This window comes from Cygnus atratus, chromosome 3 (genome assembly GCF_013377495.2).
Source record: "Cygnus atratus isolate AKBS03 ecotype Queensland, Australia chromosome 3, CAtr_DNAZoo_HiC_assembly, whole genome shotgun sequence".
In the NCBI taxonomy this organism is placed as follows: Eukaryota; Metazoa; Chordata; class Aves; order Anseriformes; family Anatidae; genus Cygnus; species Cygnus atratus.
In genome coordinates, this window is record NC_066364.1 from 933,951 (window position 1) to 961,886 (window position 27,936).

Here is a 27,936-nt window from a genome sequence, read left to right on the forward strand (position 1 = left end):
AGCGACAGGTGCGCGGAGATTTAAAGCCTTTTAGTTTAAATTGAGCTCTCCCCACGGGGGGACCCTTCTGGCCTTTGGCTGCTTGATTTGCAATTACAGGCGGGTCCATCTGCCAGGATAACCCCGGCGGCGGCGCTCAGGGCCAGACAAAAGAGCCGGAGGCTCCTCGCAGGCACTGATTGATGGCGGAGGTGACAGAGCAGGGCTTTGTTCTGCACTGCCGCCCTCCCCTGCCTCTCCCCACCAGTGCCCCCCCCCACTTTGTCAGTCTCGCAGCTCAGCAGGCTGCCAGCAAGCGTGGGCGGCCCCCCGACACACCGAGAGGACCCTGGAGGATTGCCTGAACGCTTTATTTCCACCCCGAGCGGTTCCGTTCCTCGGTGCCAAGCGGCTGCGCCCCAGCGAGACAGGATGAGAAGCAGGCATGGAGTCCGAACCCGGGAGACGGGGATTTATTGGTGCTTTATGGAAAGGCAAGGCCGCAGGGCCAGCCGCGTGGATGCTGCTGCCTGCCAGGCCCCAGGAGCACTGGTGGTTGCGATACGAAAGCCGATACAGAAGAAATGCTCTCTGTCAGCAAGGAGCCACCAGGCCCACGCTGGCCCAGGACGGATGTGCCCGACACACGGTAGCTGATAAGGCACTTGAAATGACTGCAAGCCACAAGGCAATCTGCTGTCACCCTCCTTCCTCTCCCTGCCTCTCCCCCGGGTGCTTTGCAGATTAACTTATAGAGAATTGGGTGTTGCTGGAGCGCCGGTGCCCCCGGCTCAGGCTGTTGGTGCGTCTCGGGCAGGCGTCACGGGCCCCGCTCACTGGTGGAACTTCTTGCCCGGGCTGTTGGCGTAGTCCAGCAGCAGCTGGCAGGGCGTGAACTGGCTGCCGTAGACGGCCTCGTACTTCCGCAGCTTGTCCACCAGCTGCTTGGCTCCGTAGGAGTCTGCGTACCTGAAGGGACCTGCGGGGCACAGGGGGAAAGCGGGACAGGTGCTAAAGAAGGGAAAAACACCACACCGAGGCTCCCGGAAGGGTGACAGCACTGGGTATGGCAGACCTGTCCTTCTCCAGAAGAGAGCCCTGGCTGCTGCCATGTGGAGCCAGCACCCGACCTTCCCCTGTGCGAGCCCAGCTCAGAGGGGAGCAGGAAGGTGCTGCCGGCTTTGTGCCTTGTGTCAGCCCTCGCTGGTGCTTTTGCTTGGTCTGAAATACCCATCCTAAAACTGGCAGCGAAGCTGTGAGGGTCCCTGCATGCCACAGAATATGCTGGGGGTAATGCAGGCTGGGACAAGCCGAGCACAAGCTGGGACAAATTATTTTCATTCCTCTCCTAGTCTGAGCTTGCTGCAAGGAGGGAATTACCAGGGACCCTGCAGAAGCACTACCACGTGGCTTAGAGCCCTCCCTGTCTTTCAGTTGTGACCCAAGCCTCAGCTCATGCCTTGCCCAGTGCCCTGGCCGTGGCCACGACCACCCAGCCAGGCTGCGGATGGGTCCAAGAGGACTTTGCCCACACTCTTGGCTAGGACCAGGCCAATGTACTCGCTGGAAACCTCAGCCATGGTGCACAGCACTCATCAGCTCATCTTTATCTGCGAGGTGGGTCCTTGGACACCGTTTCCCAGTCCCGCATGCAGCGGGAAACCATTTCCAGCAACGCTGCAAGAAGCCTGCCTGCCTGCCCAGGCCAGTCACGGTGGCAAGAGAGGAGATACGTGGTTGGACCAGATGATCCTGAAGGTCTTTTCCAACCTTAATGATTCTCTGATTCTATATCAGAGCCTCATTTTTCACTGAAGGCCATACAGCTGCACAAAAGCCAGGGACTTAAAAATGTAGGACCTTTGCAAAGCTCCCAGTCCACCTGCCCCCATGACTATCAGGCAGAAAAGCTCTTTTGAGTGATGGGAAGTGCTGATGAGGCTGGAGCCAGCAAGGCTCTGCCTTCTTGCTCAAACCTGAAGACAGCAAGTGGCCTGGTTCCTGTCCCCTGATCCTCCCCACCTCTGTGAAACAGCTGTACCAGCAAAGGAACTCCCCAGGGCCACGGCAGAAATGCCCCACACTGCTTTAAGCAGCTCTCAGGCCCGCTGCCAGCTCTCAGGTGGGAACGCTGAAGCAACGTCCCTGGCTCAGGCTTCACATGGGAGAGCAACACTCATGCCGCAGCTGAGACCTGGCCTCAGAGCCCACCAGAAATGCCCCCTACGAAGCTCTCGAGCCAAGCCAAGCAGGCCTCACCACTCCGCAGCTCCCACGCTCACCTCCCAGGCATGGCGGGAAGCCCAGGCCAAACACAGCACCAATGTCTCCCTCCACGGGGTTGCTGAGGATCCCTTCCTGCAGGCACATGGCCGCCTCGTTCACAAACCTCGTCACCAGGCGCATCTGGATGTCCTCCTCGGTGCAGCTACCAGGAGAGAAGAGTCTGTAAGGGCTGTGCGGCTTACACAGCAGCTGGACGGAGGAGTACGTGAGACCAGCAGAGGTGGGGGGCAGGGACAGGCCTTGAGGGGGGTGAGGAACTCATTGGAAAGGTCCCCAGCCTTGTGAGGCTAAGAGCTGCCAAGTTCTGCGTTGTGACTCCAGGCAGGCATGTGAGGATGGCAAGGAGTCCATCTGGCCAGATGGGAACTGCTCCAGGAGACATTTCAGCGTCAGGCTCTGCAACAGGTCTGCCCCGTGAAGGTCGGGGCGGGCAGCTGCTCAAACCAACCCTCCCGCTGGGTCAAACCCCACCTTGGGAAAGCTTCCTGCAGGAGGTGCTAAAGCAAGGTGCTAAATCCACAGGTGTTCCACTCCTGCTAGCACGGGCTCTCCAGAGCCAACAGCCTGCCCCCTGCACGCTGGCTGGGAACCCAAATGCCACCTAGAGTGACTCCACGTTCAACGGTGTCTTCCTGGGCTCCTGGAGCTGGGAGCCAGGAGGAGCTGGGCAGGGGCTGAGCCAGCCCACGCCACCACAGGTACTTACACTTCAGGTTTGGCTGGCACCTTGAACCGTGCCAAGATCTCATCCATGCCAGAATTCACACTCCTGTTCTTCACCCCCTCCTGGTAAACGTAAAAGCCCTTCCCCGCCTTGCGGCCTGCCGGGGGAAAAAAAAAAAGCAGAGTCAGATCCTGCCACGCGTCTCCTATGTTGGTGACACCTTTGCCTCTGATCTCGTGACTGCCCCTTCTGTTAGCGTGAGCAATCCCCCCAGCACAGGCAGCTTCCCTGCACTTCAGATCGAGCCCATTTCCTGCCTCATGAAGCAGGGAGGCAAGGGGCCCACATCCAGCTGGCTCCTTGGCAAAATGCTGCCGCCCGTGCCAGGCCCCAGTGCCTTCGCTAGGTCCAGAGGACAGTCAATGTCACAATCCACGGCTACAGCAGCAAAAAGACACAGCCTTTGGCCATGGGAGCAAGGGAGAGAGACGACAACAGCTAAGTAACCCTCGCTGCCAGCTTCTGGTCACAGCAAGTGGTGTTTGGAGGGTGAACTGACCAAGCACAGGGCCCCCTGGGGCACACTGCTCCGTCCTGGCATGCTCGGCGGCAACAGCACCTCTTGTACTCAGTGCCACCAGTGAGCAGCTTCTGCCACACGGACAGAGCCATCATCCTCCCTCGCGTGGAGCTTCTAAACCTCAGTTCGGGCCTTGCTTCACTTCAGCACATTCATTTCCAGCCTCTTGCTCCCTACCTCCCAGAGTGCACGTGCAGGTTTAATGGAGGGGCTAGAGAGAACTTTGTGATCCCCTGCCTGCTGCCTTTGCTCTGCACAGCACCCCTGCCTGCTGCAGCCGTTTCTGCAGAGGAAGGTCCAGCTGCATCCGAGGGTTTATCTTCTGACTGCTCTCACCTGAGGCAGAAGGGGCTGATGGCTGCTATTACTTGCCCTCGAACAAAGGGGAAACATTGGATTAGAACAGCCCGGTGTCTCACCTAAGAAGCCTTTTTCCACCATGAGTTTGAACAACTCGATGCTGCCGCCTCCAAAGCGCTCGCCAAAGGCCTTGCCGAGGTCCTCGGCCACGTGCGTGGCCACATCCACACCCACCTCGTCGATCAGCGTGGCAGCACCCACCGGAAAGCCGAAGGCTGTAGAGATGGCATCTATTTTCTTTGGGTCAACGCCCTCCTGCAGGAACAGAAGGGGGAAGCAGGGAGATCTCTGGGCGAGGGCCCTGGGAACCCAGCACGGGGGCAGAAAGGCTCATCGGGGGCCGCAGGCTGCGACCAGCCCCACTGGCTGCTTGAGAACAGGCAGGAGCAGCGTAATTGTGCTTGTACCACTCCTCACTCTCCCCTGCCACTATGCAAAGAGGGCAAACCCTCAGCACTGCCTGCACCAGGTCTCATCAGACCACAGCGCAGCCAAGAACAGGCTGTAGGTAACCACAGGCACCGGGGCTGGGGCCTCGCTTCCACTCACTGACACAGTGCGATGCAAATTCCTTACGACTGACACCAAGTCCCGTGCAGGACAGGGCTTTCTTCTGCGAGGTGCCTTCAGCAGGGCAAAAACCTGCACACCTCAAAGACTGAGCAGGGCAGGGGTTCCTGCCCTTGGCGGCAGATTTGCTCACGGTCCACCTGCCACCGTGTGCTGTGTCAAACCCCGATGAGGACGGCCTGACTCCTAGCCCAGAAAGGCTCTCTCAAGCCTGCTCTGCTCAGCCGCAGATCCAAGAGAAACCTGCCTGTGCACCCCTGCCTCGCTCCCAGCCTCTGTTTTGAATGCAGCACGGGCTACACTGCCCTCTGCTCTGCAGCCCTGGGTGGCTGATCCAGGGGGAGCAGGTCGCCGCTTTGGGAGAGCTGCCTTGCAGGCGATGCAGGAATCTCCATCTTGCTTGTCACAGCACCGAGCAGAGCACAGCGCAGATAAAAGGGCATCTGCGATGCACACCCTGCCTCACGTGTACCTTACATGCTTTGAAATCTAGGTCCAGTACCACAACAGCTGTCCAAATGAGCTTCCCAACAGCTCTGGGTGAGAGGACACACACCCAGTCATAGCCTGAGTGCAGGGGCTAGGCCAAGGGTTTGGAACTTGGGGCAGCTAGTCACCAGGCTTCAGTGGGCTTTTACACTTGGCGAGCATCTTCAAGCCAGGATCTAGGGAGAAACCTGTCCTAGCAGACACCGGGAAAGATCTGGCCTCATGCAGTGTAACGTGCAGCTCCCCAGCTTCAGCTGCACATGGGGATGCAGTGGGAAGGCGGCCACTCTGCAGGTGTAACTTACACCAGCATTTCCACGAGCTGCACCCTCAGGCTGCTTCCTTACCCGCTTCCCTCCTTGGCCAGGGCCAGGGCCAGCCTGGTTCGGGGCAAGGAAGCAGCAGAGCTGGGGGACACCCTGTAGCCGACGGGATACACACCTGGAGAACTCGGACCACTTCTGCCAGCATCGGCCCCAGGCACCTGGTGGTGTAGAAACCAGGTCCATCCTAGGGGAGAAGAGTGCGACAGGAGGCCGGTGAGAACAAACTGCAGGAACACGGCCCCTGTCAGCAGCACAAGAACCGAGTCTCACAGCCCAGCCCGCAGTTCAGACACACGCAACTCCATTTTTAATGGTATGCAGTCAACTCCTAGAACAGCTTTTACCTGTAGGGCTCAGCAGAGTTTGAAGACTTAAGAATTTACTGCCTGGAAATCCCCGCGAGAGTGTTTTTATTTAAAATAGTGCCTGAAGGTCCCAAGCAGGCTGCAGAAGACCCCTGGCTTCACCAAGCCCGACAGGCTGACAGGGTGAAAGGGTGCAAAGCACAAGTGAAACAGGCATTAAGCTGTTGTTTCACCTCTGATAGTGCTCGGAACATCAGGAAGCAGCAGACTGGCTACAAACTGCCATCTGATGTGGCGGTGAGGGTTACAGAAGCAGCACTGTCTCCCCCTGGCCTGCAGAGATGCCTAGAGCACCTTTAGACCGTCCAGTTTTCCCAGCACCACCTGAGACCAGCTGTGCAGTGCTGGCAGCCTCACACATCAGTGAAAAGTCCGGCCCAAAGTGACACTTATTAACACTTACTGACACTTATCAAACTGCCCCGAGCCTACAGGGTGAACCCCCCACGCAGCAACACAGCATCACCGACACTTTCTGCTTCACGAGCACGAGACCTGTTCTGAGGGCTGTGCACGCAGCAGCTATCAGCCTAATGAGCAACTGAAACCCCGCAGCGTTTTGAGGCTCTCCTCCTAGAGATCACGGCTGTCTGTCCTCGGCCCCTGCCTCTCTTCTCCCTCTGCTTTGCACAACTCTTCCCCTACATTTGCACACGTATTTGTACCCTCCCTCTCGCACAAGATTTAAATCCAGAAAGGGGGCAGTTACAGCTCACAGGCCCCGCTGTCCTTGCATTTCCCCAGGGAGAAGAGGCTGTGGGAGTCCCGCCAAGACTGTTCCATCTTGGATGCCACTACAGACTGCAGCCTCCTGAAAGCTGCTTAGAGCAGGGACGCCAGCACCTGGGCCTTTTGACCCTTTGTGGCTGCTCCAAGGGACACCTGAAGCATCACCTGGGCACCTGCCCTTTTCTAATCTCCACTTCTACTCCTCAGCATGAGTAGCTAATTCCATCTCATCCACAGCCAAGTTCCAGCCTCCTCTCAGCGCACAAGCCCACCCTTTCCTTTATTATCCCAGCTTGTATTTTGTGCAGTGTTCCCTCACCTTTACCACGATGACGACCTTGCCCTGTTTGAGGCCAACAGCAACAGCAGAGGCGGCCGTGTCCTGGGATGTTTTGTCTGTGGTGATGATTTCCAGCAGCTGCATTTTGTCAACGGGGGAGAAGTAGTGCATCCCGATCACCTAGGCAGAAGAAGAGCTCAGGGTTAAGACAAATTCTGGCTCCCATGGTAAACTACTGGGAAAATCAAGTCCCAGCTGCAGAAGGAAGCAGGCCAGCCCAGGCTGCAAGACCCACCACCATACGGCATTGTCATCCAGCCATGTACTCCACGGCATCCCTCTCCAAGTTCTCCTCTCTCCCCTTGGCTTTCCCCAGGAAGCAGCCCCTGTCCCACAGCTCTTGCCTCAGTGCGCATGTAACTACGCTTGCAGGACCAAGAGCGCTGCTCAGCTCTCTGTACTTGTTAATGATATGGCGGCAAAACTTGTCTGGGAATCTTAGCTGGGGTCAGTCCCCAGGTGGATGACGTGCACGGTGTGATGTGCAGGTGCTAGCTGAGCAGGGGGAGCAACCGCCTGCCTGGGTGGTGCTTCTTCTGGACGCTCAAAGTGGAGCAGCAAAGAGACAGATGTTGAGCAGAATCCCTGTGCTCTGCTTGTATTTTTTTTTTTGGGGGGGGGGTGATGAAGTGAATCTAAGGACAAGAAGGCATGTTTCCAGAACCTAATTACAGAGGTAAGCACAGCCTTCCTCTGGGAGCAACACTGAAGCGGAGATTATTCGTCTGTGTGCCTCATCCTGCTAACACGGCCATGTAATCAGGATGTCACCTTCATGCCTCCTGGAAGCTACACTTGGCACTAAGCTCTGCCTAAGTTAGAGGCACCTTGAAGGGCATCTACAGTCTGCAAAACTAATTAAAGAAAATACATTAATTAGTTAACTGATTTCCTATTAGTTTCCCCATAAAGAGTCATTACACAGGCAATTTATTCAGCAAGAGGATGTTATTTGCAAGCATGTACAAGTAAGACACAATTTGCATTTCTGATGCAACTGAGGCCTGAACAGCAAAGCAGGAAGAGGCTCTCCAGGGTCACAGGAACCTCCAGCAGCAGGGAGGCACAGCAGTACACGACTTGTGCTGTAAGACAAGCAGCAGGGGCAAGGCACTGCCCTGGGCAGATCTGAGAAACTTGTAGGAGTTAAGGAAACCAGCCATGGGCACTTCTGCCTTTGCATTTGTGTAACAATTCCCAGATGAGCTCTAGAGCTTCCGTTTCCTTGGGGGCTACTGCCTCCACACTCCACCTATCTCAGAGAACCTGGCTCTTGCCACGGTGTTGTTACCCTGCAGGGGAACTGCTTGCTCCACCCTGTGTTTTCTGCAGCCCCACGCAGGCAGAGCAAACGCCTCAAGTAAGGGGAAAACACTTCTCCCTTCTCCTATCAACGCCGCCCTAGACTGAGGCTTAGCCCACAGGAGGTGACTCCACCTGGTTACAGATTCCTCACGCTACTTCAGATGCTGCCGTGTCATTGTCATGTCTGCTCTCCTGCTGCTGCTCCTCCCTGAAGGGTGCAGGTCTCCTGCAGGGCCGCTGTCAGATCTGCCAGTCTCGTGCTAACAGAATCACAGGTACCCTTGGAAATCAAGAGGGCACTGAAAAAAGCGCATAGCGGACTCCTTCCAGAGCAGTGCATTCACACACCTCAGAGGGTCGCTCCATCAAACAAGGCGCTCAGGGCAGGCTGCTCCATGGGAACTGGTGTTCGTAGAATGGTTTGGGTTGGAAGGGACCTTGAAGATCATCCAGTTCCACCCCCCTGCCATGGGCAGGGACACCTCCCACTAGACCGGGTGGCTCAAAGCCCCATCCAGCCTGGCCTTCCAGAGATGGGGCATCCACAGTTTCTATGGGCAGCCTGTTCAGTGCCTCACCACTCTCACAGTAAACAATTTCCTCCTTACATCTAATCTAAATCTCCCCTCCTTTAGTTTAAAGCCATTCCCCCTTGTCCCATCCCTACACTCCCTGATAAAGAGCCGCTCCCCAGCTCCTACCTGGCTGCACTTGCCTGGGCTAAGGGATGAGGATGCAGCTATTATACAGATACAGCTGTTTAGACTTCAAGCAAACAGATGGAGTCCTCTGTTCCAAACGCTCTGCTACAAGCTGTATCGCTGCACTCAGTGCTCTGTTCACATGGACAACTTGGAGCCAGGCAGAAAACCCACCACGCCCTTCGGGAGTTTGATTCTACGGCTGACTGTGGCTTCAGTTTCAGCGCTTCTGAGTTCAGCTTCCAGCCACCAACTTTTCCTCCCTTTTTGCTGCTAGACTAGTGCCTTCTCCCTGAGAAGGCAAGTTCCCATCGTGGTAAGTCACTCCTATGTCTAACCATCTTATCAAAATGAACGAAATCTCCCTGGCTGGAATTTTCTTAGCTTGAGTCCTTCCATAGCTTCCCTGCCCCCCTGTATGCATCGGTGTTTCCTGAAGCACGCTGACCTCCCTAACGCACACTGCCTTGCCAATATCACACTTGATGGGAATCCACCTTCATCCCCTTCCTACCTGCCCAAAGATCACAAGCTCTTTGTTCAAAGCTGGCTCTGGGGGCAGAGGCTGAGCTGTTTCATGATCTGAGGAAGAAGCAGAAGATCCCAACGCTCACCTACAGCAAAGTCATTTTGCCACTAACAGGCAGCTCAGCACACTCACAAGCTCTTTGGCACTGGGTACTCACCTTCTCTGGCCTCTTGCTAACAGCAGCAATTTGGTTGATCGGGAGGGCAGACGTGTTACTGGCGAAGATACAGTGAGGAGGGATCACCTGTGGCAGGGGGTGGAAGAGGCAGTTTAAATGCACAGGCTCCAAAGTCAGACGTGATGTACAGGACCTGAGAGCAGTGCTAGCACAGAGCATTCCCAGCACCTACTTGAGAACGAGGCAAACCTGATCTTCTCCGTTAGAGCAGTGTTAGAAATTTATCCTAAAGCAGCAGCGCAAGTCAGCCAGGCACAACTTCTACTGATCCCCCCTCTAGGTCCGCAGTATCAGACAGTCTCAGAGCCCTGATTCTGCCAGTCCACTGCAACCACATTAGATACTGCAGCAAGGGACATCAGAAAGAAGCACAGGCCAGCTGCTTTACCAGTTACTTCCTCACGTGTTCTCTTGAACAGAAAAGAGCAGAGGCAGCAAGCCAGGGATGGCAAGTACAGGGTATGTTGTGGAGATACATTACTGTCGTAGCAATGTGCTCAGAAAAATGGAAATTTTCCTGTGTGGCTCCCAGGAGTCAGGGAGTGTTGAAAGTGCCCCTGTTCAGCTAAGAACTAGCGACTCCTTAATCGCGGAACAGGCAGGCTGCCCTGGACGCTCACACATGTACGGAAATGAATGATTTGCACCAAGCATCAAACTACTGCATAAGCAAACGTGAGAAACCCAGCGGGGCAGGACACCCCGAGTCTCCACCGTACAGCGATCTTGTCTAGCATAGCTGACCAGAACTGATACTCACGGCCTCCACTTCCTTCAGCACTTTGTGCTTGATGTTAATGTCCTCGAACACAGCCTCGATCACCATGTCTGCTTTATCAAAGCCCTTGTAGTCCAGCTGGCTCGTCATGTTGCTGAGAATAGAGTCCCTCTCAAACGATGTCAGACTCTTCTTCTTCACCTTGCCATTCAGCCTAGGGAAGAAATCTCTGTCAGAGCGCCTGCACAGGCCAGCCCAGACTGCTGGAGGAGCACCACGACACCAGGGATATCCCCCCCCTCCTGGAACAGGGACCCAAAACACCATCTGTGATTCAGCAGGACTATCACTGGCCCATCCTGCCATCTGGAAAAACGAGAGCCCTGTTCACACAACTCGGTGCATCAGTCTGAAGGTCCATCATAGACACGAGCACTGTTACTGCTGAGCTAAGGAGGAAGAGGACAGAAATCCAACTTTTCAGAAGTCTGACCCAATGCTTCCCCTGACATGGGCCTCTAGGCAGCCAAGATTACTCCCTCCCCTTAGCTCTATAAGCTACTGCTAAATCTAAAGATGAAGCAATCATCTGTGATGCTCTACCCACCTAAGGAGCTAAGGCTGAATACACTGCGCCTATTTCATAGCAATAGCCTGGCACACTGCACAGGGCAACCTCAAAGAATACTCCAGAGAAACTACGGTGTCACGAGTTCCTGACTGCCTGCAAGCAAAAGATTATTTTGATGGAAGCTCCATCCCATCCCAAGTGAATTCCTGTAAACTCACGTACCCCTTGAAGACCTGCTGCTGTCCTCTGTCCAAGCCTTGCTGCGTCGTGTCCTTCAGAATGGTCTTCAGCCCCTTATCCACGGAAACCTGTGCAATCCCAGCTCCCATGAGCCCTGCTCCCAGCACTGCCAGGGTCCTGCACAGAAAGTGGTGAGGGGGGAAGACAATCAGAGCTCGAAATAGCTGAATTGCCATTGTTGTTGTCAGACTCGCACAGATCCTGTCCATCCAGGCACTATTTTTAGTGAGGTCATGCAAAAAGATTTCATTTGTGGGTGGGACCTCCAAGCTGCAGAGGATTAGCATTCCCAAGGCAGGAAATCTCTCTGCTCTGCCACACTGCAGGACTCTAGGCCACAAAGTTCCAAGAATCTGTCAGCAGAGGTCCTCCAACTGCTCCTTCAGACATCTCACACTCGTACTTACTTGACCTCTCGCTGAGGTGTTCCAAACTTGTTCTTCTTGCAGCGCACCTGCCCGTGGTAAAGTCCTATCAGTGCCTTGGATTCCTTAGTCATTGCGAGGTGGCCGAAGCTCTGCAAAAAGGGAAGAGGGAGGGAGACAGTTTGGCCTTTAACAGCTGTCACAGTTCCAGCATGCACAGATCAAAGATGTGGCACAGGGACAGCAGAGCCACCCGTGCAGCTACACAGACTAGGCATCCGGGAAGAAGTGGAAGAAAAGACGGGGGGACATGTGTGTCCTCTTTGCACAAGGGGCACCCTCTGTGCTAGGCACAGCCTACTTTGCACTATTACCTCCCGTATGGGCAGCCAGAAGCAGTAAAGAATTGCTTGTTCGACATCCTTTTCCATAAAAAAACATAATTTAAAGCATCTGAAAGAGTATATACCTCTAACACACTACAGTGTCTGCAGGGATAGAGGTCTACCAGGGAACAAGAGAAGCCACCATATTTGTGTGTCCATCTCTTTCCTTCCCACTACCACACCCTTTGCTCATTTCCACTCATCCTGGGACCCTCCCAGCTCAGCCCTGGGGAGAAGCACTCACTGGCAGCTCCCTGGTGTGCTGGTCACCCAGAGGTGACCCTGCTGCCTCAGTCAACCAGCAGCTGTGGGGTCCTACAGACCAAAGCAGGAGCCGCTTCTGCTTCCCCAGTGACAGGACCGCAGCTCACCGACACTGGACTTGAGCGAGGAGTGACCCTTCTCTCCCGCGAGCGTCCTGCTCCAGCCACGGCCATCGCCCCACCTGCTTCCAAGTGAAAGAGCCCTGCACCCAACTTTGTGAAAATCTTTAAACAGGCCAATTCTCACTGCCAGCAGTGCTCTGATGCTATTTTCAGAGGATCACGGAGAGGCCACAAAATTAAAGGCCTGTCAAACCCCTCAGCATTTGGCATGAAATGGGAAAGCAGACAGGATGATAAAAGACAGCATAGGGCGATAGCAAACTATTGATGTTGTCTGAGCCAAATCAGCTAGGAAAAGCCACTAATATAATGTAGTGTAGAGCAGGCGGTATCTTCCTTCACCGCTGTCCTGTGAGTTAGAGGCTTGTTAAAATATCAGAAACACGAAGACTGGAAGAGAATCTGCAAGTCTCCTATTCTAGGGGAAGAAATGAGGCATTAGAAAAGGCATGACACAGGCACTTATTCTTTAGGGGGTCCTGGTAAGATCTCCATTACACTGCTATTCTCAGGAAACGAAAATAATTATTTTCTGCAAGGAACAGAGCATCCTGAGTCTTTCATTTGACATCAGATCAAATGGGGGTGGAATGAATAACTAGAACAGGCAGGGTGTATCCAGGTCGCTGTTAAGGTTAGGGGCAGACAGCTCTATCTCAGACCAGGACCTCATCACTGGATGAGAACAAAATGATCTACAAGACATGGCAAGAGAAACTGCTGGACGTGACAGACAGTGCGAGAAGGTGGTGAAGGCTGCAGACAGTGCTATGAGAGATGGCTGGATTTCACCGGTGGCTAAGGGGCAGTGACGGGACAGACGTCCCAAACAGACGAACAGATGGGAGTGTTGTGGATAATATGGGGATTCGGGTCATGCAAAGCCAGCAGTGCTCAGGTAACCACATACTTCCTCTTTATCAGAAATACCAAGACTGAGGACAGATACAGCAAAATTGAGATCAAGAGGAAAAACTAATTAAGGACAAGTTGTTTAGTACAGAGGAGACAAGGGTAGAGAACAGGAGGGATCAAGATGCCTGGGGGAAGAACAAGCACTGGAAAATGAAGTGGAATAAAAGGGTCACACATAAACAAGCCACTGGCCAGTATGCTCGTCTGCTCGAGCTCTGCACCTACCCAGTATGTCCTACCTCCATATAAAACTCAATTCCTATTTTTCTGCATGTCTCTCTAGTAACCTGAAAACTTCAAATAAGACTGGACAATGTTTAGGACATGAGGTCTAGGTGCCAGCAACTGGAGACAGTGGGCCTGAGGGGCCAGCTACTTGGTAGAACAAACACCTACGGGCCAGCTACTGAAGCTGTGTGTGTGAGCACGCACGTACGACCACAAGTGAACCTCAGTTTGGACCAGCCAAACAGGAGCAACAACCCTGACTGTCCCAGCTGGTCACGTCAGTGTGAACGGTTTGTGTTTACGTGGGTGTCACCAGTAAAGGCACTGCGCTGTCCATGCAGCAGCCGTGTGCATACTACGTGTTTGTGAACGTGTGTGCACATCATCGACATCTTTGCAACATCTGCTCAGCCTCCCACAAGCTAGACCTATGAACGGAAAAAAGCAGCAGCATACCAAGAAGCGAAACCTCCCAGGCCTCAAACAGCTAAAGATTTAACTTCCCTTAACAGTCCTTATTGGCCTTAAACTCAACCTATGTACCAGGGAACTAAAGAACCAAAGGCAAAGGAAGAACTATATAGAGGCTTATGTCACGGAATCAAAGGAAGACAGAACGGCTGAGGTCAGAAGAGACCTGAGGAGATTGTCTTGTCCAACCCCACTGCTCAAAGCAGGGTTACCTGGAGCAGGCTGCTGTGTCCAGCTGGGTTCTGAATATCGCCATGGAGGGAGACTCCACAGCCTCTCTTGCCAACTTGTGCCAGTGTTCAGTCACTTTTACGAGTAACAAAGTTTTTTTTTCCATGTTTAAGTTTAATGTCTCAGGTTTCAGTTTGTGCCCTTCACCTCCTATCCTGCCACTGGATACCACCAAGCGGAATGTAGCTATGCCTTCCTTACTGCTTCCCTTCGGGTATTTATATACACCGATAAGATCCCCCTCAGTCTTCTCTTCTCCAGGCTGAAGAGTTCCAGCTCGCCCAGCCTCTCCTCAGGTGTCAGATGCTCTAGGCCTTCACTCATTTTTGTAGGCCTGTGCTGGACTCAGTCCAGGCAGCTGCCCCTCTGCCTGTTCTAGTGCCTGGAGTTGTTCCTCCCATGGGGCAGGACTCGGCATTTCCCTGGCGTTTCCCTTCATGAGGTTCCTGCCTGCCCCGTTCTCCAGCCTGTTGGGGGGTCCCGTCTGAATGGCCAGCACTAGCAAGTACTCTGACTGCAGTGGTTACCAAATAGGTCACTTTCACTGAGGGATAAGGAGAGAGAAGTCCTGTTCTGGGTAAGAAACCACTGCTGAAAACAAACAACCAAAAAACAAACCCCAAACCATCACCACAAAACAAACATCACAACAAAAACATCTAATTTTCATGAGTACTGAAAGTTACCTATCAGCAAAAAAGGACCTGCACTACCTGCACTAGAAAACTGGACAAATGGCAAAATGAGTAATGGGCAATCAATACCCTCGACAAAAATGATGGTGAAAAGAGGTGCCAGAGTAAACCGAAATGGAAGTTTGTTCATGGAAGAAATTACTTGTTTGCACCAAACCACCTGGAGACACCCACGAGACCGACAGCACTATACCTACACCTCCAGGTTACCTGTCCCATGGGACAATCAGAAAAAACAAACGGGGCTCAGACACAGAGAAATCAAATACAAAGTCCTGTTATGTGAAACCCAGATCAGTGAACCCGGTCTGGTCATTCTCAACTCAAAAAGCCTAAATAGACAGGAATGAGAAAAGGCACAAACTGTTTTCACAGATGAAGAACCTTGAAAAAAAACACAACAGTTCTGTTGCTCAAGATAGGCCTTTTCTACAGCCCCACTCCCAGAAGAGCAGGCAAGGATCCAGGCACTGTTCAGAGCAGCCCGTGAAGAATATTATCCATTATGCATGGTTAAACTCATTTAGCACACAACTATACAGCTTATTTATTGCTACCAGGGATCTAATCTGCTTACCTGGGATTCGGTGAGGTATCCAGTATCACGTCCCTGATCAAGACCAGCCTTTACAACCTAGTCAAAGAACAGCAATAAAGATAGCCCACTGTTAAAGGCATGTCCGTCAACAGCTGTGCTTTAAAGAGACTGCTTGTTTAGCTGCACCTCCTGTTTCCACCAGTGACCCCTCCCCAATATTCAAGGGAGACTTCAGACTCGCTGGGTCCTGTCCATGCTGCTCAAAGCAGAGCTATGAATCGCCTTGTCCTTCTAACACAGAGCAGCGACCATGACAGCGAGTTTTCTGTCAGGTTAATTTTCACACATACCTTGTGGTTTCAGGAATTGTTTCAGTAGGACTGTGCTCCTGTAATGTCATTGCTCTCACAGTCAGAGGGGGGCATTCACAGGTTTTAGGGAAGTCTTGACAACAACTTAAATAGTGAAAAATCATTTGAAAAAATCCAACCATGGACAACGTCTGAAAGTAATACAATGCCTGAGCTACTTACAGAACTAAGTTTTAAAGTTTTGTGGGGTTAGTGCTATGAACACAGCAATTGATATTTTCCTGGCTTCAAACAGGTTAACCTATCTCATTAAAAACCGTACAGGGAACTGAAGACTGAAAATTTTAAGACAAACTATTTCAGCTAAACCTTCCCTCAGTTGGGATTCTTGATCTCCCCCTCACTGGTGCCAGTACAACATAAACTGGTGACCAAGCTCTGGGAAGCTATTCTGCATTTTAACACGCTTCCTTGACAGACCACGTGGCTAGCCTTCATCAAGACCGATCTTCTGTAAAGATCATTACGCGTGGCTCGACTCAGAGGAAGGAAACAGCATCCCCCGTCTGTCGCCCTGTTATCCCACATATCCTCCTTCTCTGCCGTTTCTGATGCCTCACAGCAGGCATTACCTCAATGATTTTCAGTGGAGCAGGGTACAGTCCTTTGGTTTGCTTCTGAACTTTGCTCTCCACTGTCTTGTAGACTTGCTGCCTCACAAATGGAAGAGCCATAGCATAGTCTGTTATCTCTGTAAGACGTGACAAAACATGTCTCAGTGCAGTGCTATATGCACAACCAGCCTTTAAATAACTAAGCCGACAGGTGAAGAGTATAGCTGTGAACGTTACATATTTGCAATGGAAACAAGCACCTGAAGTTCAGCTAGCCACAGGTAGCACGGTCTGGTCAGGAGAATATCGATGGCTTGTTCCATGAACAAGCCCCTTTTGGGCTAAGGTGTCCTCCTAATACAATTGGTATCAGACCAGCTCTGCAGTGCAGAACTCAGAGAGAGATATCATAATTCCTGGGCTCTGTTAACTGCAGAAGGTCACTGCTAAAGAGGATTAGTGCAGAGCAGACCCATGTGCCTCTCCCTGCTTGATTACACAAGCTTTGTACAGAGCTTGCTGCTAGAACTTTGAGGCTGGACAGTCCTCTGGAGGTAGCTGCTCCTGTCTTCCCACGGGTCTGAATCCCTTCTACTACACTTCAGAAGCCTCCACGTAGAGCTCTGGCCATGCCTCTTGAAGATCAGATCTGCAGAGCAACGTTTGAACTACCAGCTCACCCAGCTCAAGAGACAACTGCACCATCGTATAACTTTGTTTTGAAGATGGAGTTAAGTAGGAGCATGCCCATACCCCTGAGAAGCACAGCTGGATTATACCCACTACAGTCCCTTGGGATTTGGCTGTGGTGCCCACAGACTTACTCTGTACTAGCCCTTTTGATCTTTTGGCAGACACAGTCCTGTTGGCTAGTCCTCTGGCAAAGCCAATTGCTACCTCCTCCAAGTACTCAATTGTTCGTGCTTCTGGGGTCTTCACACCTGGCCCTGTGAACAGAAGAAAAGTCTTGAGGAAACGCAGCAGAAATTATCGCTGGTGGATATAGCTCACGTGGAGAAGCAAGGGTGAGTCAGCAACAGGGCACTCCTTTGAACTGCCCCCCCCCCCCCCCCCCTTGACTTTTCTTGATGCTGGTGAACAAGACATTTAATATCCATGGTGTTATACAGAAATACCAAGATGCCAAATGCGTAACTGACAGTGCCACCTCTAACTAAAGTGCTCTGCCACCCCTCCCTCTTGTTGCACCTCTATGTCCCTGCATAGTATAAAAAGCCTGCACAACTGAGATGTGACAACACCGTTGCTATTAAACATACAGACACAGTTACCCAACACCATGTCCTTGAAAATTACCTGTAGTGTAGATAATGGTCAATAAAACCTCAACCTATGACCTCAAGTACAAGAAATCTCTCACTTGCTTTACCTAGTAACACCTAGCCAGACTCAGCATCGTAACTGCTGAAGTAACCTAACCAGGGGAGCTTCCAGCTGTCTACTAATATCTGGCATAAAATAAAGCAGAATCAGATCTGGGCACACCATTAAATGAAACGAGAATGTTGTGGATACCCTTACTGAAAGAAAACCGCTTGCACCTCATGAAACTGCCTCCTGATTAATGCTGTCTCTTTCCTTCAAAGCTTTCCATAATGAGCTAAATTACCACCTCAATTAAAGCTGCTTTCACCCAGACATTGAGAACGAACGTGAGAATATGGAGCAGAAATCCTTCTGGCACTGGGTTCTGTCTGAATGAACAAGAGATGCCTCTAATGCTTGCATATCATTTGTTTTTTGAGTTTCTTCCATGTCCTCATCTGGTTTGAGTCAGGATTTGTAACATATCGACCACATCAGGTTTCCTTTAGGCAAGCCAAAGCAATCATTGATATAAAAAGTCAAATTTGCTGGCTCTTAAAAGGCAATTCAGGCCCTGGTGAGGGATCTGGACAGGTTGGGCTGATGGGCAGAGGCCAATGGGATGAGATTCAACATGGCTCAGTGCTGGGTCCTGCACTTTGGCCACAACAACCCCATGCAGTGCTACAGGCTTGGGGCAGAGTGGCTGGAAGCTATGCAGAGGAAAAGGATCTGCAGGTGCTGACTGATGCTCGCCTGAACATGAGCCAGCAGTGTGCCCAGGTGGCCAAGAAGGCCAACGGCATCCTGGCCTGTATCAGGAACAGTGCAGCCAGCAGGACCAGGGAGGTGATCGTCCCCCTGTGCTCTGCTCTGCTGAGGCCGCACCTCGAGTGCTGGGTTCAGCTTTGGGCCCCTCACTACAAGAAGGACATCGAGGCCCTGGAGCGTGTCCAGAGAAGGGCTACGGAGCTGGTGAAGGGCCTGGGACACAAGTCCTGTGAGGAGCGGCTGAGGAAGCTGGGGTTGTTTAGTCTGGAGAAGAGGAGGCTCGGGGAGACCTTATCGCTCTCTGCAACTCCCTGAAAGGAAGGTGTGGGGAGCTGGGGGTCGGCCTCTTCTCACAGGTAACCAGTGATAGGACTAGAGGGAATGGCCTCAAGTTGTGCCAGGGGAGGTTCAGGTTGGAAATGAGGAGACATTTCTGCTCAGAAAGAGCAGTCAGGCATTGGGACGGGTTGCCCAGGGAGGTGGTGGCGTCACTGTCCCTGGGGGCGATCAAGGAGAGGTTGGACGTGGTGCTTGGGGACACAGTGCAATGGGTGACACTGGTGGTAGGGGGGTGGTTGGACCAGGTGACCCTGGAGGGCTTTTCCAACCTTCATGATTCCATGAACTCACAATTAAGCAAGTATACAGCAGTAAAGTTTACTCAGCAGATTTTAACTCAAGCCTGGGTACCACGGATCCATTTTATAAGCAAGAATAGAGCTAAGAATACATCCTACTCTAAAAACATCTTGCCCAACTGAACACTGGCCTGTGAGACAACACACACAGGAGCTTGCCTTGCATTTCTCAGCACAGACAGCAGCACTTTTTTAAAAAATAATTTTCTTCAAATTCATGTGCACTTGCAAGGGCAATTTGGTTTGCAGTCTGCAAGGAATTTCTCCATCCAACTGAAAGTCAGTTACAGCTATTCAGAGAGCCTAAAGCCGTGGGGGTTGGCTTCTTTTCAAGATCTTGTCACTGAGATTAACATCTGCAGGCTGCGTAATTGTAGGCATTGGTCATCTATTCTTTCATTATGGGTCGCAATCTGTCCCTCTGACATGATAAATGAGGAATGCAGGTTCTGATCTGTATAATTAGCTTATGCAAGAGAGCCAACAGGCCCGCCGCCTCTGCGCTAACCTTTCCCTGTTCGCCTAGCTTCAGCCTGACATTTCAAGGTCCCTGCGCACATGCTTCTGAGGTGGGAACGGAGGTTACCCTGCAGAGCACGGCAAGGACTTCACAGCCCATATGCTCAGCCCTGCCTAGACTGCGGGTGGCATCAATGGCTTCTCCACCCATCAAGGTGGAGAGGTTAACCAACAGGCAGTAGATCGGCTTCCTAAGCAACGGAGGGGCATCATGTCTGACCTAGCGGGTCCACCAGCTGGTCAACCAGACCCATCTTCTTTGCTCTGTCAGCGCGGATGTTCCTCCCAGTCAGCATCATATCAAAGGCAGCAGGAAGTCCTACCTGGAAGGGCAGAAAGGGGATTTTAAACAAACGAGTATGCCATGAGCGCAAGGGACTACTGAGTAAGTTTTTTCTCCTACTTACCATCTTTGGCAGCCGCTGAGTACCCCCTGCTCCCGGCAGGAGTCCCAGTAAGACTTCAGGTGTTCCCAAGATTGTTTTCTTGTCCTTTATTGCTATTCTGTAGTGGCAGGCAATGGCAACCTTAAAAAAGGGAGGGAAAACTAAAGGTTTCCCTGTGAAAGACCACAGAAGAATAGGGCTTCCATTACAAAAGTCTCTTGTACGCACTGCTTCAGCTTTCCTCCTAATCCTACCCCAAGTCTCCAATTCAGCTGCCCAAATTCCCTCTGTGCTCGTTCAAAGCTTCTTCTAGCAAGAGGCACGCATGCAGGGCCGATGGCAACAAGCAGCTACTGATGTGAATGTGAAACCAGCAATCTGAACCAAGCTATTTTCAAACCTTATCTAGTCCATTAATTTAAATCTCATCTAGACTAAGGGCTAAAGTCATTCGCTGCATGGATAGCACGGTCCCATTTACAACTGTGACACTGTTTTATCCCTGGATCACCAAGTCCAGATCAATCACCACTGTGATTTTAAAAGGCTGTGACTGATTGAGAAATAAGTATGCAACTGGAGAGACTATTCCCATAAAGTTATTCTATTTTAACAACAACTTTGCTCCAGGAATTACCACAGAGCCTTTCAGTTTACAAAACACTGAGTGGAGATTACGAAGCAGACGCTGCACTCAGCTGAAGGGGCAAGTGATGGAGCAGGGTACGCAGGCCAGGGTGGAGCCTGGCCAGGTTCCCCACACTCATCCCTCTCCCAAGAGCCTTTAAAAGAACAGAAACCACTGGGATGTGAGACTCATTTCACTTGAAAAGAAATAGTTTCCAGCATGTACTCTGCCAGCAGCACCTATGCAGATTCAACACCTGCTGGAAACAGCCTGTCTCTCCCTGGGATGCTCTCACCTAAGCATTAGCCTGGCCCACACGGATTCATACGTGACTAGCTCTTTCAACAGAAGCAGAAAAATCAGCATTGCAGAGCTCCGAAGCACAACCAAACCATTAACTTGCCACAAACTCATTTGAATGGATGTAATGAATCCACGTCAGGTCTCAAATCCCTCTCACAGTACTCCTCTGGGCATCACGTGGATAGTTCAGAGAACCAGCGCTACCAACTCTCCCTGCTGCTTGGCAGACCCAGAATTGCTCAATACCTCCAGTCCGCCTCCCAGGCAGGAGCCACTGATGGCAGCAACTACGGGCTTTGGAGACTGCTCAATTTTTTCTAGCATCTTCTGTCCATCCTGAGAGAGCTGAGTCACTTCCTGAGAAGTCTTGCAGGCTTCAATCATGCTGCAGTGAGGCAGAAAGGCTGATCAGAACTGGAAAAGCACTGAGAAAACAGCAGTAAAACGGAGAGTGCTTTAAGGAGTTTGCTCCCCTTTTCCCACAAAGCTCCAGCGACTGACAGACAGGCGAGAGCTATTTAGTCCCACAGCCTGACACTAACGAACGACACAGGAAGACTACTAAATTCAGTGGGTTAAGTCACTGCACGCCGACACTGGTCTGTGCCTGCAGGCAGTGAATGAGCTTCCTTGTGTCCGAGCTCTGAAAGCCTTTGGGGGAGAGGAGGAAGGGTCATAGGAAGCCTCAAAGCATTTGCCAGGAAGGGTGGAGGGGGAACCCAGGATCACTTTGTAGAGAAGCAGATGGCCGAGGCTCTGATGCTGCACTCTGCCAATTAGATACTCCCTCCGCCAGTTATTCCCATGGAAGCTGACAGTGTTTGCCAGGCAGGCACAATTCAGCAGGCTTGCAGCACTGCAAACGCAGCCTGTCCTTTTGCTCTGCTATTGCTACCACCTCCTTCCCGCCTGCATCAAGTGTCTGGCCTTTTTTGGGGCAGAGGAAGAGGTAGTAAGTTTTTGAAAAGTCGATTTGTAATTTGCCTTGCTGAAAGCTTAGAGCTTTCTGGCTTTTTGTGTCTTTAAACTACTTTTCTGCCCTGCCCGAGGTCAGGACTAGCAGCCAGTGGCACTCCAGGTCCCAGGGAGAGCACCCACACGGGTCCCCAACGCCCTGCGTGAGTTACCCACGCTGAATGGCCCCGGAGGCCGCTCAGATACTCGGCGTGGCAGAAAGCCAAATCCTGCCTAATCAAGGGGCCGTGCCGGCAGGCTGCCAGGCACTCAAACCCGGCTTAAATGAAGTTCTGCATGTAAATTATCTGCTCTTGTTGTGCCCCAGACCGAAGCACAATGCTAACCCTGGAGCCAGGAAGGGAACTTTCCTTGGCTGCACCCCAGCACGCAGGAAGGAGCGACCCAGTGCTACGACCAAATCGAGTTTTTGACCAGCCATGCTCCGCTTTGTCAAGGCCCTGACCTCATCTGAGCAAGCTGCACATCCCGTGCGCAGGGATTTCATGCTCAGCCTCACCCCGGGGAGATGGCCGTGACAAGCTGCTCGGTGTGCACAGCTCGCCAGGCCACTGCCCCCAGGTTTCGGGCTTCAGAGGGAGCTCCATCGGCATAACCTGTAACGCCCGCCAACTTACTCGATATCTGCTCCAGCAATGAAAGAGCCTGGCTTTGAAGAGATGAGGACAGCACTTTTGACAGCTTCATTGGCCCAGATCTCATTCATTACTTCAGTAAACTCCGCGCTCAGCTGTTTGGACAGAGTGTTCACCTGAAGGTAGCAAACACACGCTGTAAATAGGGAGCCCGTGGTGGAGTTTAATCTCTGATTAAGCACTGGAATCAAGCAACCCATCATCAGAAAACTCGCACGGAAGACAGACCGACAACAAAAAGCCAAAGCCAACGGCAAGTCTGAATGCACATTCCAATGTGTCTGAAGCTAGGAGGAACAGCAGCTCCACAGCCTTTTTTTCCTTTTTGCCTTCTGCAGAAGGAAGGAACAGCCCACCCAGGAGTTCCCCCAACAGCCAGACCATTGCTTGGCACAGTTACAACGCTGCCGGGGCACTCGCACTGAGCCCAGATTTGACAGAAAAGTTGGTTCATCCCGTGTCAAAATAAGGGCAGGAAAAACCTCCGAGATGAAACCCTGAAGCAGGTCCTCAAGTAACCTCACTTTCCTCCTTAACCTCACCAGCAGTGGGTTTGCGTCCTCAAACACAGGTCCTATAAGCTTCTGGTCTTTTATTTTCTTCTGTATAACAGACACTCTCCTTAACCACCTCGAGTCCAAGAACTTAATTACATTCAGGGCTACCTTTTGCTGCTAAGACAATTCATCTCGGTACGTGCAACATCTTTCCATCAGGTATTTTCAGGTACCTCTTTAAACACCCAAACGCTCATGCTCCAATTTCTTTGTTCACAACTTTTGACGGCTGCAGGTTAGGAACGTCCTTAATCCGAAACTGGCGTTTTCAGGGCCTCCTCCGCACTACCACTACTCCTGCCACTTCTGCTGATCACCAATTAACCACAGCCAATTCAAACAGTACCTTGGAATTCGGCGTGTTGAAGCGTACAACAGCGACATCTCCTTTGATATCGTAGTTAACGTGGGTTCTAGCTGGAAACAAATGGGAACGTGTTATCAGCTGGCGGCCAGCTGCCTTTAGGGAAGGGGATGGACTCGCACAGAAGAGCTTCGTGCTTACCCTGAAGGGCGGTGGAGGTGGAAATGTTGCGGCAAGCATAACCTGAAGAAAAGACGTTGCAGATGTTAAAGGAATTCTCAGCGATATCAGCGTACGTGGCCTTTGTTAACGTCCCCTCCGGCCTCCCCTCGTCCGCCAAGGAACGTGCTACAGAAAATCCTGACCGGCAGCCAGCTCCCTCTGAAGGCTCGACCCGTGCCACCACCAGAGTTCAGCAGACTCCACGCTGTTGAAGTGACCTTCAGAGCACAGCCTCCACGCTGCAGTTTCCAATACCAGGAATGCCAAACTGAGGCCAAAAGTCAAAGCTTTCTCCCCGAAGAGCCGACAAGAGATGAAGCGGGCGGCACACGGGGGTGTTCTGCCACCAGTACCCGCAGTTCGGCACAACGAAGTAACGACCCTGCTGCACTTGGGGGAGTTTCAAGTCTACAAGTTCAGTTCACCGCAAACCAAACGTAATTGCTGTACAATCCCTCTGCAAACACACGCTCCTGTGGCAGCGAACGGTGCCACCCCAGGCACTGACACCCCAGATGGCAGGGAGCAGGTGGTAAGGAACAAAGACGGAGCACACAAAATATTTATTCTCTCCTCTGCTGCCTATCAGCTGGATGCTAAATCCACCTCCACTAATCACAGGACGGAAGCATCCGGACAAACTCGTCCTGTTTCAGAGCACTCAGGGATCTCAGACCACAGGACGAGCAAGTCCTGTCCGCAAGTGAAACCCGAACTCACAAATCCCAAACCTCCTCGTTCTGCTGAGTTCTGTTTCGCCCGGTGACCTCTCACTACACAAACGGATCACGAGCGTCAGCTCTGTTCAAGTGACCTTGGTCCTGCCCGAGAGGACCCTCTAACACCGACCTAGGCTGAAGCACCGCCAGGGCCGCATGAAACATGAAATGGAGCAGGAGCGCTGCTCCTCCACCAGCGTACGGCTCCTCTGCCAACTGGAACCCAGCTGTTAGCTGGCGGAGGCTCGCTGCTCGGCGCTGATAACACTCAGGAATAAACCCACCCTGTCCCAGCAAGGCAGAAAGTCCAGCAGAGGGGAAAAAAAAGCCTGCAACGTCTCACCAGCAGGCACCTTCCCTCCCCGCGGCCCCGGGGCCAGCTCCTCTGCACTTCGACCCTCCTTCCACTCGTCTCCAGCGCTGGCAGCGGGGACCGACCTTTGCGCTCCATTCCCCCAGCCCGGCAGACGCGGCGCCACGCCTCGGGGACTGGAAACTGCGCGTCGGTCGGTCCCAGCAGGTGGGCTGGGGTGGCATGTGCCCAAATACCGCCGTACAAACGAAGAGCGAGCTGGGCTCCGCTCCGAAGCTGCTCTCAAGCAGTCGCAGGCTGCAGCCAGGCCCGGGCTGCAGCCCCCGTGCTCAGCACTCACCTCCCTGAGCTTCGCGTGCGCCCAAGCCACGCGCTTCTGAACCCAGGCGCTCCTTTTCCCCAGAGCTGAGGGTGGTCTGACAACAGTTCCTCTGCTGAGAGATGCTCCCCAGCAGAATTCGATGCACCTTTAACTCAACGGCAGCGTTTTAACCCAATAAAAGCCACACGGCTCCACCGCTTCGAGGAGAACACGAGCACGTGACTTCTTACCGAGCTCACTCGCTTTAATCCTGCGTTGCTGCACGCTGCAGCGGAAGGAGAAGGAGATCAGCCAAAGCTCAGTTGCAAAGAGGTGACCACGTTCTCCTTCCACACGCAGGATCCGGCAAAGCTGGGACGAGGAAGGGAGGCAGCGACAGCTTTCCCCAACGCCCACCGAGAGCAGGGTGCTTCCTGCGTCCAGAATGACGTCGTGTACAAAGTGATCCCAGCTCAAAACAAAAAAGGTGAACAGATGAATTAAACTCCTCCTTCTGTGCTCTAACACGCCCTCCTCTTCCAAGTCACTTCTGAACAGACTGCTCCCACGAAGGCCTTAAACCTTGAATTCCCCTCTGCTTTCAGGTTTAGCAAAACGGAAGGTATAAGGCAGGAAAAAAGAAAATAAGGGTGAGACTGAGACAAATCTCACTACATTTTAGATACAAGCTCTTCTGGGAACAGCAGTGGCAGCAGGGCAACAGCAGCTCACTATTCGAGTGACAATGTTTTATTTTCGGTCCCAGAACACCTGGGGAAAGCATCTTCCAAATCCCGAACTAACACCTTCCCCATCCCAAACTAAAAGCACGTTTACTTGGTACGGTCACAGCCCATCCAGCAGCACTGCTAACCTGCCAGGACCAGAAACCCTCCCTGGTAATCGTGAGGCGAACGGCACAGCAGCGGGCCAGACGCACGCTTCTGCCCTTTCACTGACGTTTACTCTAGGACTAAAACCCATGAATAAAGGTCTGATTTTTGCTACTTCATTCACTCCACCTGAAAGGCTGTCTAGAGAAAGGGACACGCAACGCTCCAGAAAATCCCTCGTGGCATCAGCAGAGACCTTCAGACGCAGCACAGAGCGAAAACCAGCCCCTTCCCGGCGGCTAAGAGCCGGGGCCTCTTTCTTCCCACCTCCTCTCCTCCTCGCCCAGCTCTCCCCCCTGCGCCCCTGCGCTCACCGGGAGGCGTTGGGAACGGCGTCCATGGGCGGTGGGGAGGAAACGCCCCGTGCAGCCGGGGCCACGCCGAGCCCTGCAGAGCCGCCGAGATGGGGCCCGGGATGACGACTGCCCGCACCGAGCGCCCAGCCGGGAGCCGTGGATGGGAACCTCCCGACACGCTGAGCTTCTTTCCCCCCCGGGAAGCTGCCAGCACGCGGCCCGGCAGGTACGGCTGGCTCCTGAGCCTCACCTGCCTCCTGCCCACCCACTGCCGTTCGCATGTTTTCAGCCTGCCCTGGCCAGGTCTGCATCCAGCCTCCTTGCTTTGTTAGGGCAGAACAAGGCGCAAGAAAAACACCGTTAATTACGGTGAGCGACGTTAATTACAGGGGGCCTCGCGGTAGCCCCAGGACTGTTTGTAAGGAAGCGCTTTGCAGACACGACCAGGCTGCTGGGGGCAGCCCCCGGAGCTCCACGGCCCTGCTCATTAGCAGCAGGGGCACTCTGCTCCTGCAGCACCCGGGGCACGCACACGTCTCCAGGACAAGCTTTAGGCTCCCCGCACCACTGCTGGATTTCAGCTCCACGCCCATACAAGGCCCCCGAGGCCTTCGGGGCACAGAAATAAATCGGCTGTTTGCAACCAGGCCGAGCCCTCCCCGGCAGGAATCACGTCCCAGCTCCCAGAGTGAACGCAGGGCAGCATCGGTCACTGGCGGAGACGCCCGTACACCAACATGAAGGCAGCTCGCGGGGCCCCGGGACCTGTCCCCAGCCACGCGGGGCCCCCTTGCCCTCAGGTGCAGAGAAAGGGGCCCCGAGGATGAAGATCTCCCCCAGGGGTGGAGAAACCCAAGGCGGGGGCAGGCGCACGGCCCCCTCCCACGGCCACGCCTGGAGAGCAGCACCAGGAGCCAGATGCCCAAGGACACGGGGACACCCCCATGGGGACACCCCCACGCACACCGGGAAGGACACGGGGACAGCCTCCCCCTGTGGATCAGCTCAGGGGCTGGGGACAATCCCACCCGCAGCCCCCCCCCCCCCCCCCCACTGGGGTCGGATCTGGATGATCCCGGAGGTCCCTTCCAACCACAGCTCTGTGGTTCTGTGGCTGCTCCCAAGTACAGGGCCTCCCCCCCCACAACCACGCAGGGATCCCCAAAACACGCGGGGCAGCAGCCCCTGCCCCGCGGGGACACCACAGCCCCCCAGGAGAAACTGAGGGTGGGTGGGGACATGCGAAAGACCCTCCCTGGGGGGAACCCGGAGCCCACACCCTCGTGCGGGACACAACCACGAGTGGGGCCACGGCCGCGGGAGGGGGGACACACAACCATGGGGGGGGGGCCACACACAACCATGGGGTCCCCGCCAGCTCCCCAGGCAAACCCTGCTCCACCTTTCTCAGACCCCTGTGCCTTGCAGCCCCCCGCCCCCCCGGGCGACACATCCACGCGCGGACAGCCCCCCCACGTCCCCTCGTGCCCCTCCCCCGCGTGGGCACCCCCCCCATCCGCAACCCCCCCCATGGGGGCACATCCCCGCGTCTCTCCTGCGTCCCCTTCCCCCATGGGGACACAGCTCCCCTCATATCACCCCCCTGTGTGCATACACCGCCCCCCGTGCCCCCCCCCCCGGCTCTCCCGGGACCCCCCTACGCGTGCCTCACCCCCCCACGCGCCCCTCACAGCCCCCCACCCCCTCACAACCCCCCCCAGCCCCCCACAACCCCCCCCCACGCCCCTCGCAGCCCCCCCCCCACGCCCGTCACGTCTCCCCCCAGACCCTCACGGCCCCCCCCACGCTCCCCCCATCCCCCCGCGGGTCCCCCCCTGACCGTCGGGGGGCGGTCTCCGGGCCGGGCAGTGCTTGGCGGCGGCCGCGAAACGCCCGAGGCTGCCGATGGCCCGCACCGCCGCCGCCATCTTCCTGCGCGCGAGGTCGAATGAGGGAGAGGCCGCGCGGGGGCCTCGCGTCCGGCGCCCCGCCCCGACCCTCCCCTGAGGCTGCCCCGCGCTGCTGCCCGTCCCCGGGCTTGCAGAACCGCCGCCTCCCGCCGCTCCCGCTCCGCCCCCGC

General features: G+C 53.8%; 1 protein-coding gene across 1 annotated transcript; it reads right to left on the minus strand.

Annotated features, from left to right (window-relative positions):
- Positions 1–425: 425 nt before the first annotated feature.
- Positions 426–27,824, minus strand: HADHA (hydroxyacyl-CoA dehydrogenase trifunctional multienzyme complex subunit alpha). The gene is made up of 20 exons (XM_035568219.2): positions 27,697–27,824; positions 23,314–23,355; positions 23,155–23,225; positions 22,234–22,367; positions 20,888–21,026; positions 19,732–19,851; positions 19,545–19,647; positions 16,895–17,017; positions 16,089–16,207; positions 15,185–15,241; positions 11,338–11,447; positions 10,913–11,047; positions 10,162–10,333; positions 9,381–9,467; positions 6,668–6,808; positions 5,370–5,438; positions 3,929–4,124; positions 2,972–3,086; positions 2,262–2,407; positions 426–958 (listed from the first exon to the last, which is right to left on the minus strand). Exons 1-20 carry the CDS (start codon positions 27,782–27,784, stop codon positions 813–815), a joined length of 2,313 nt encoding a protein of 770 aa, XP_035424112.1. The 5' UTR covers positions 27,785–27,824; the 3' UTR covers positions 426–812.
- Positions 27,825–27,936: the final 112 nt, after the last annotated feature.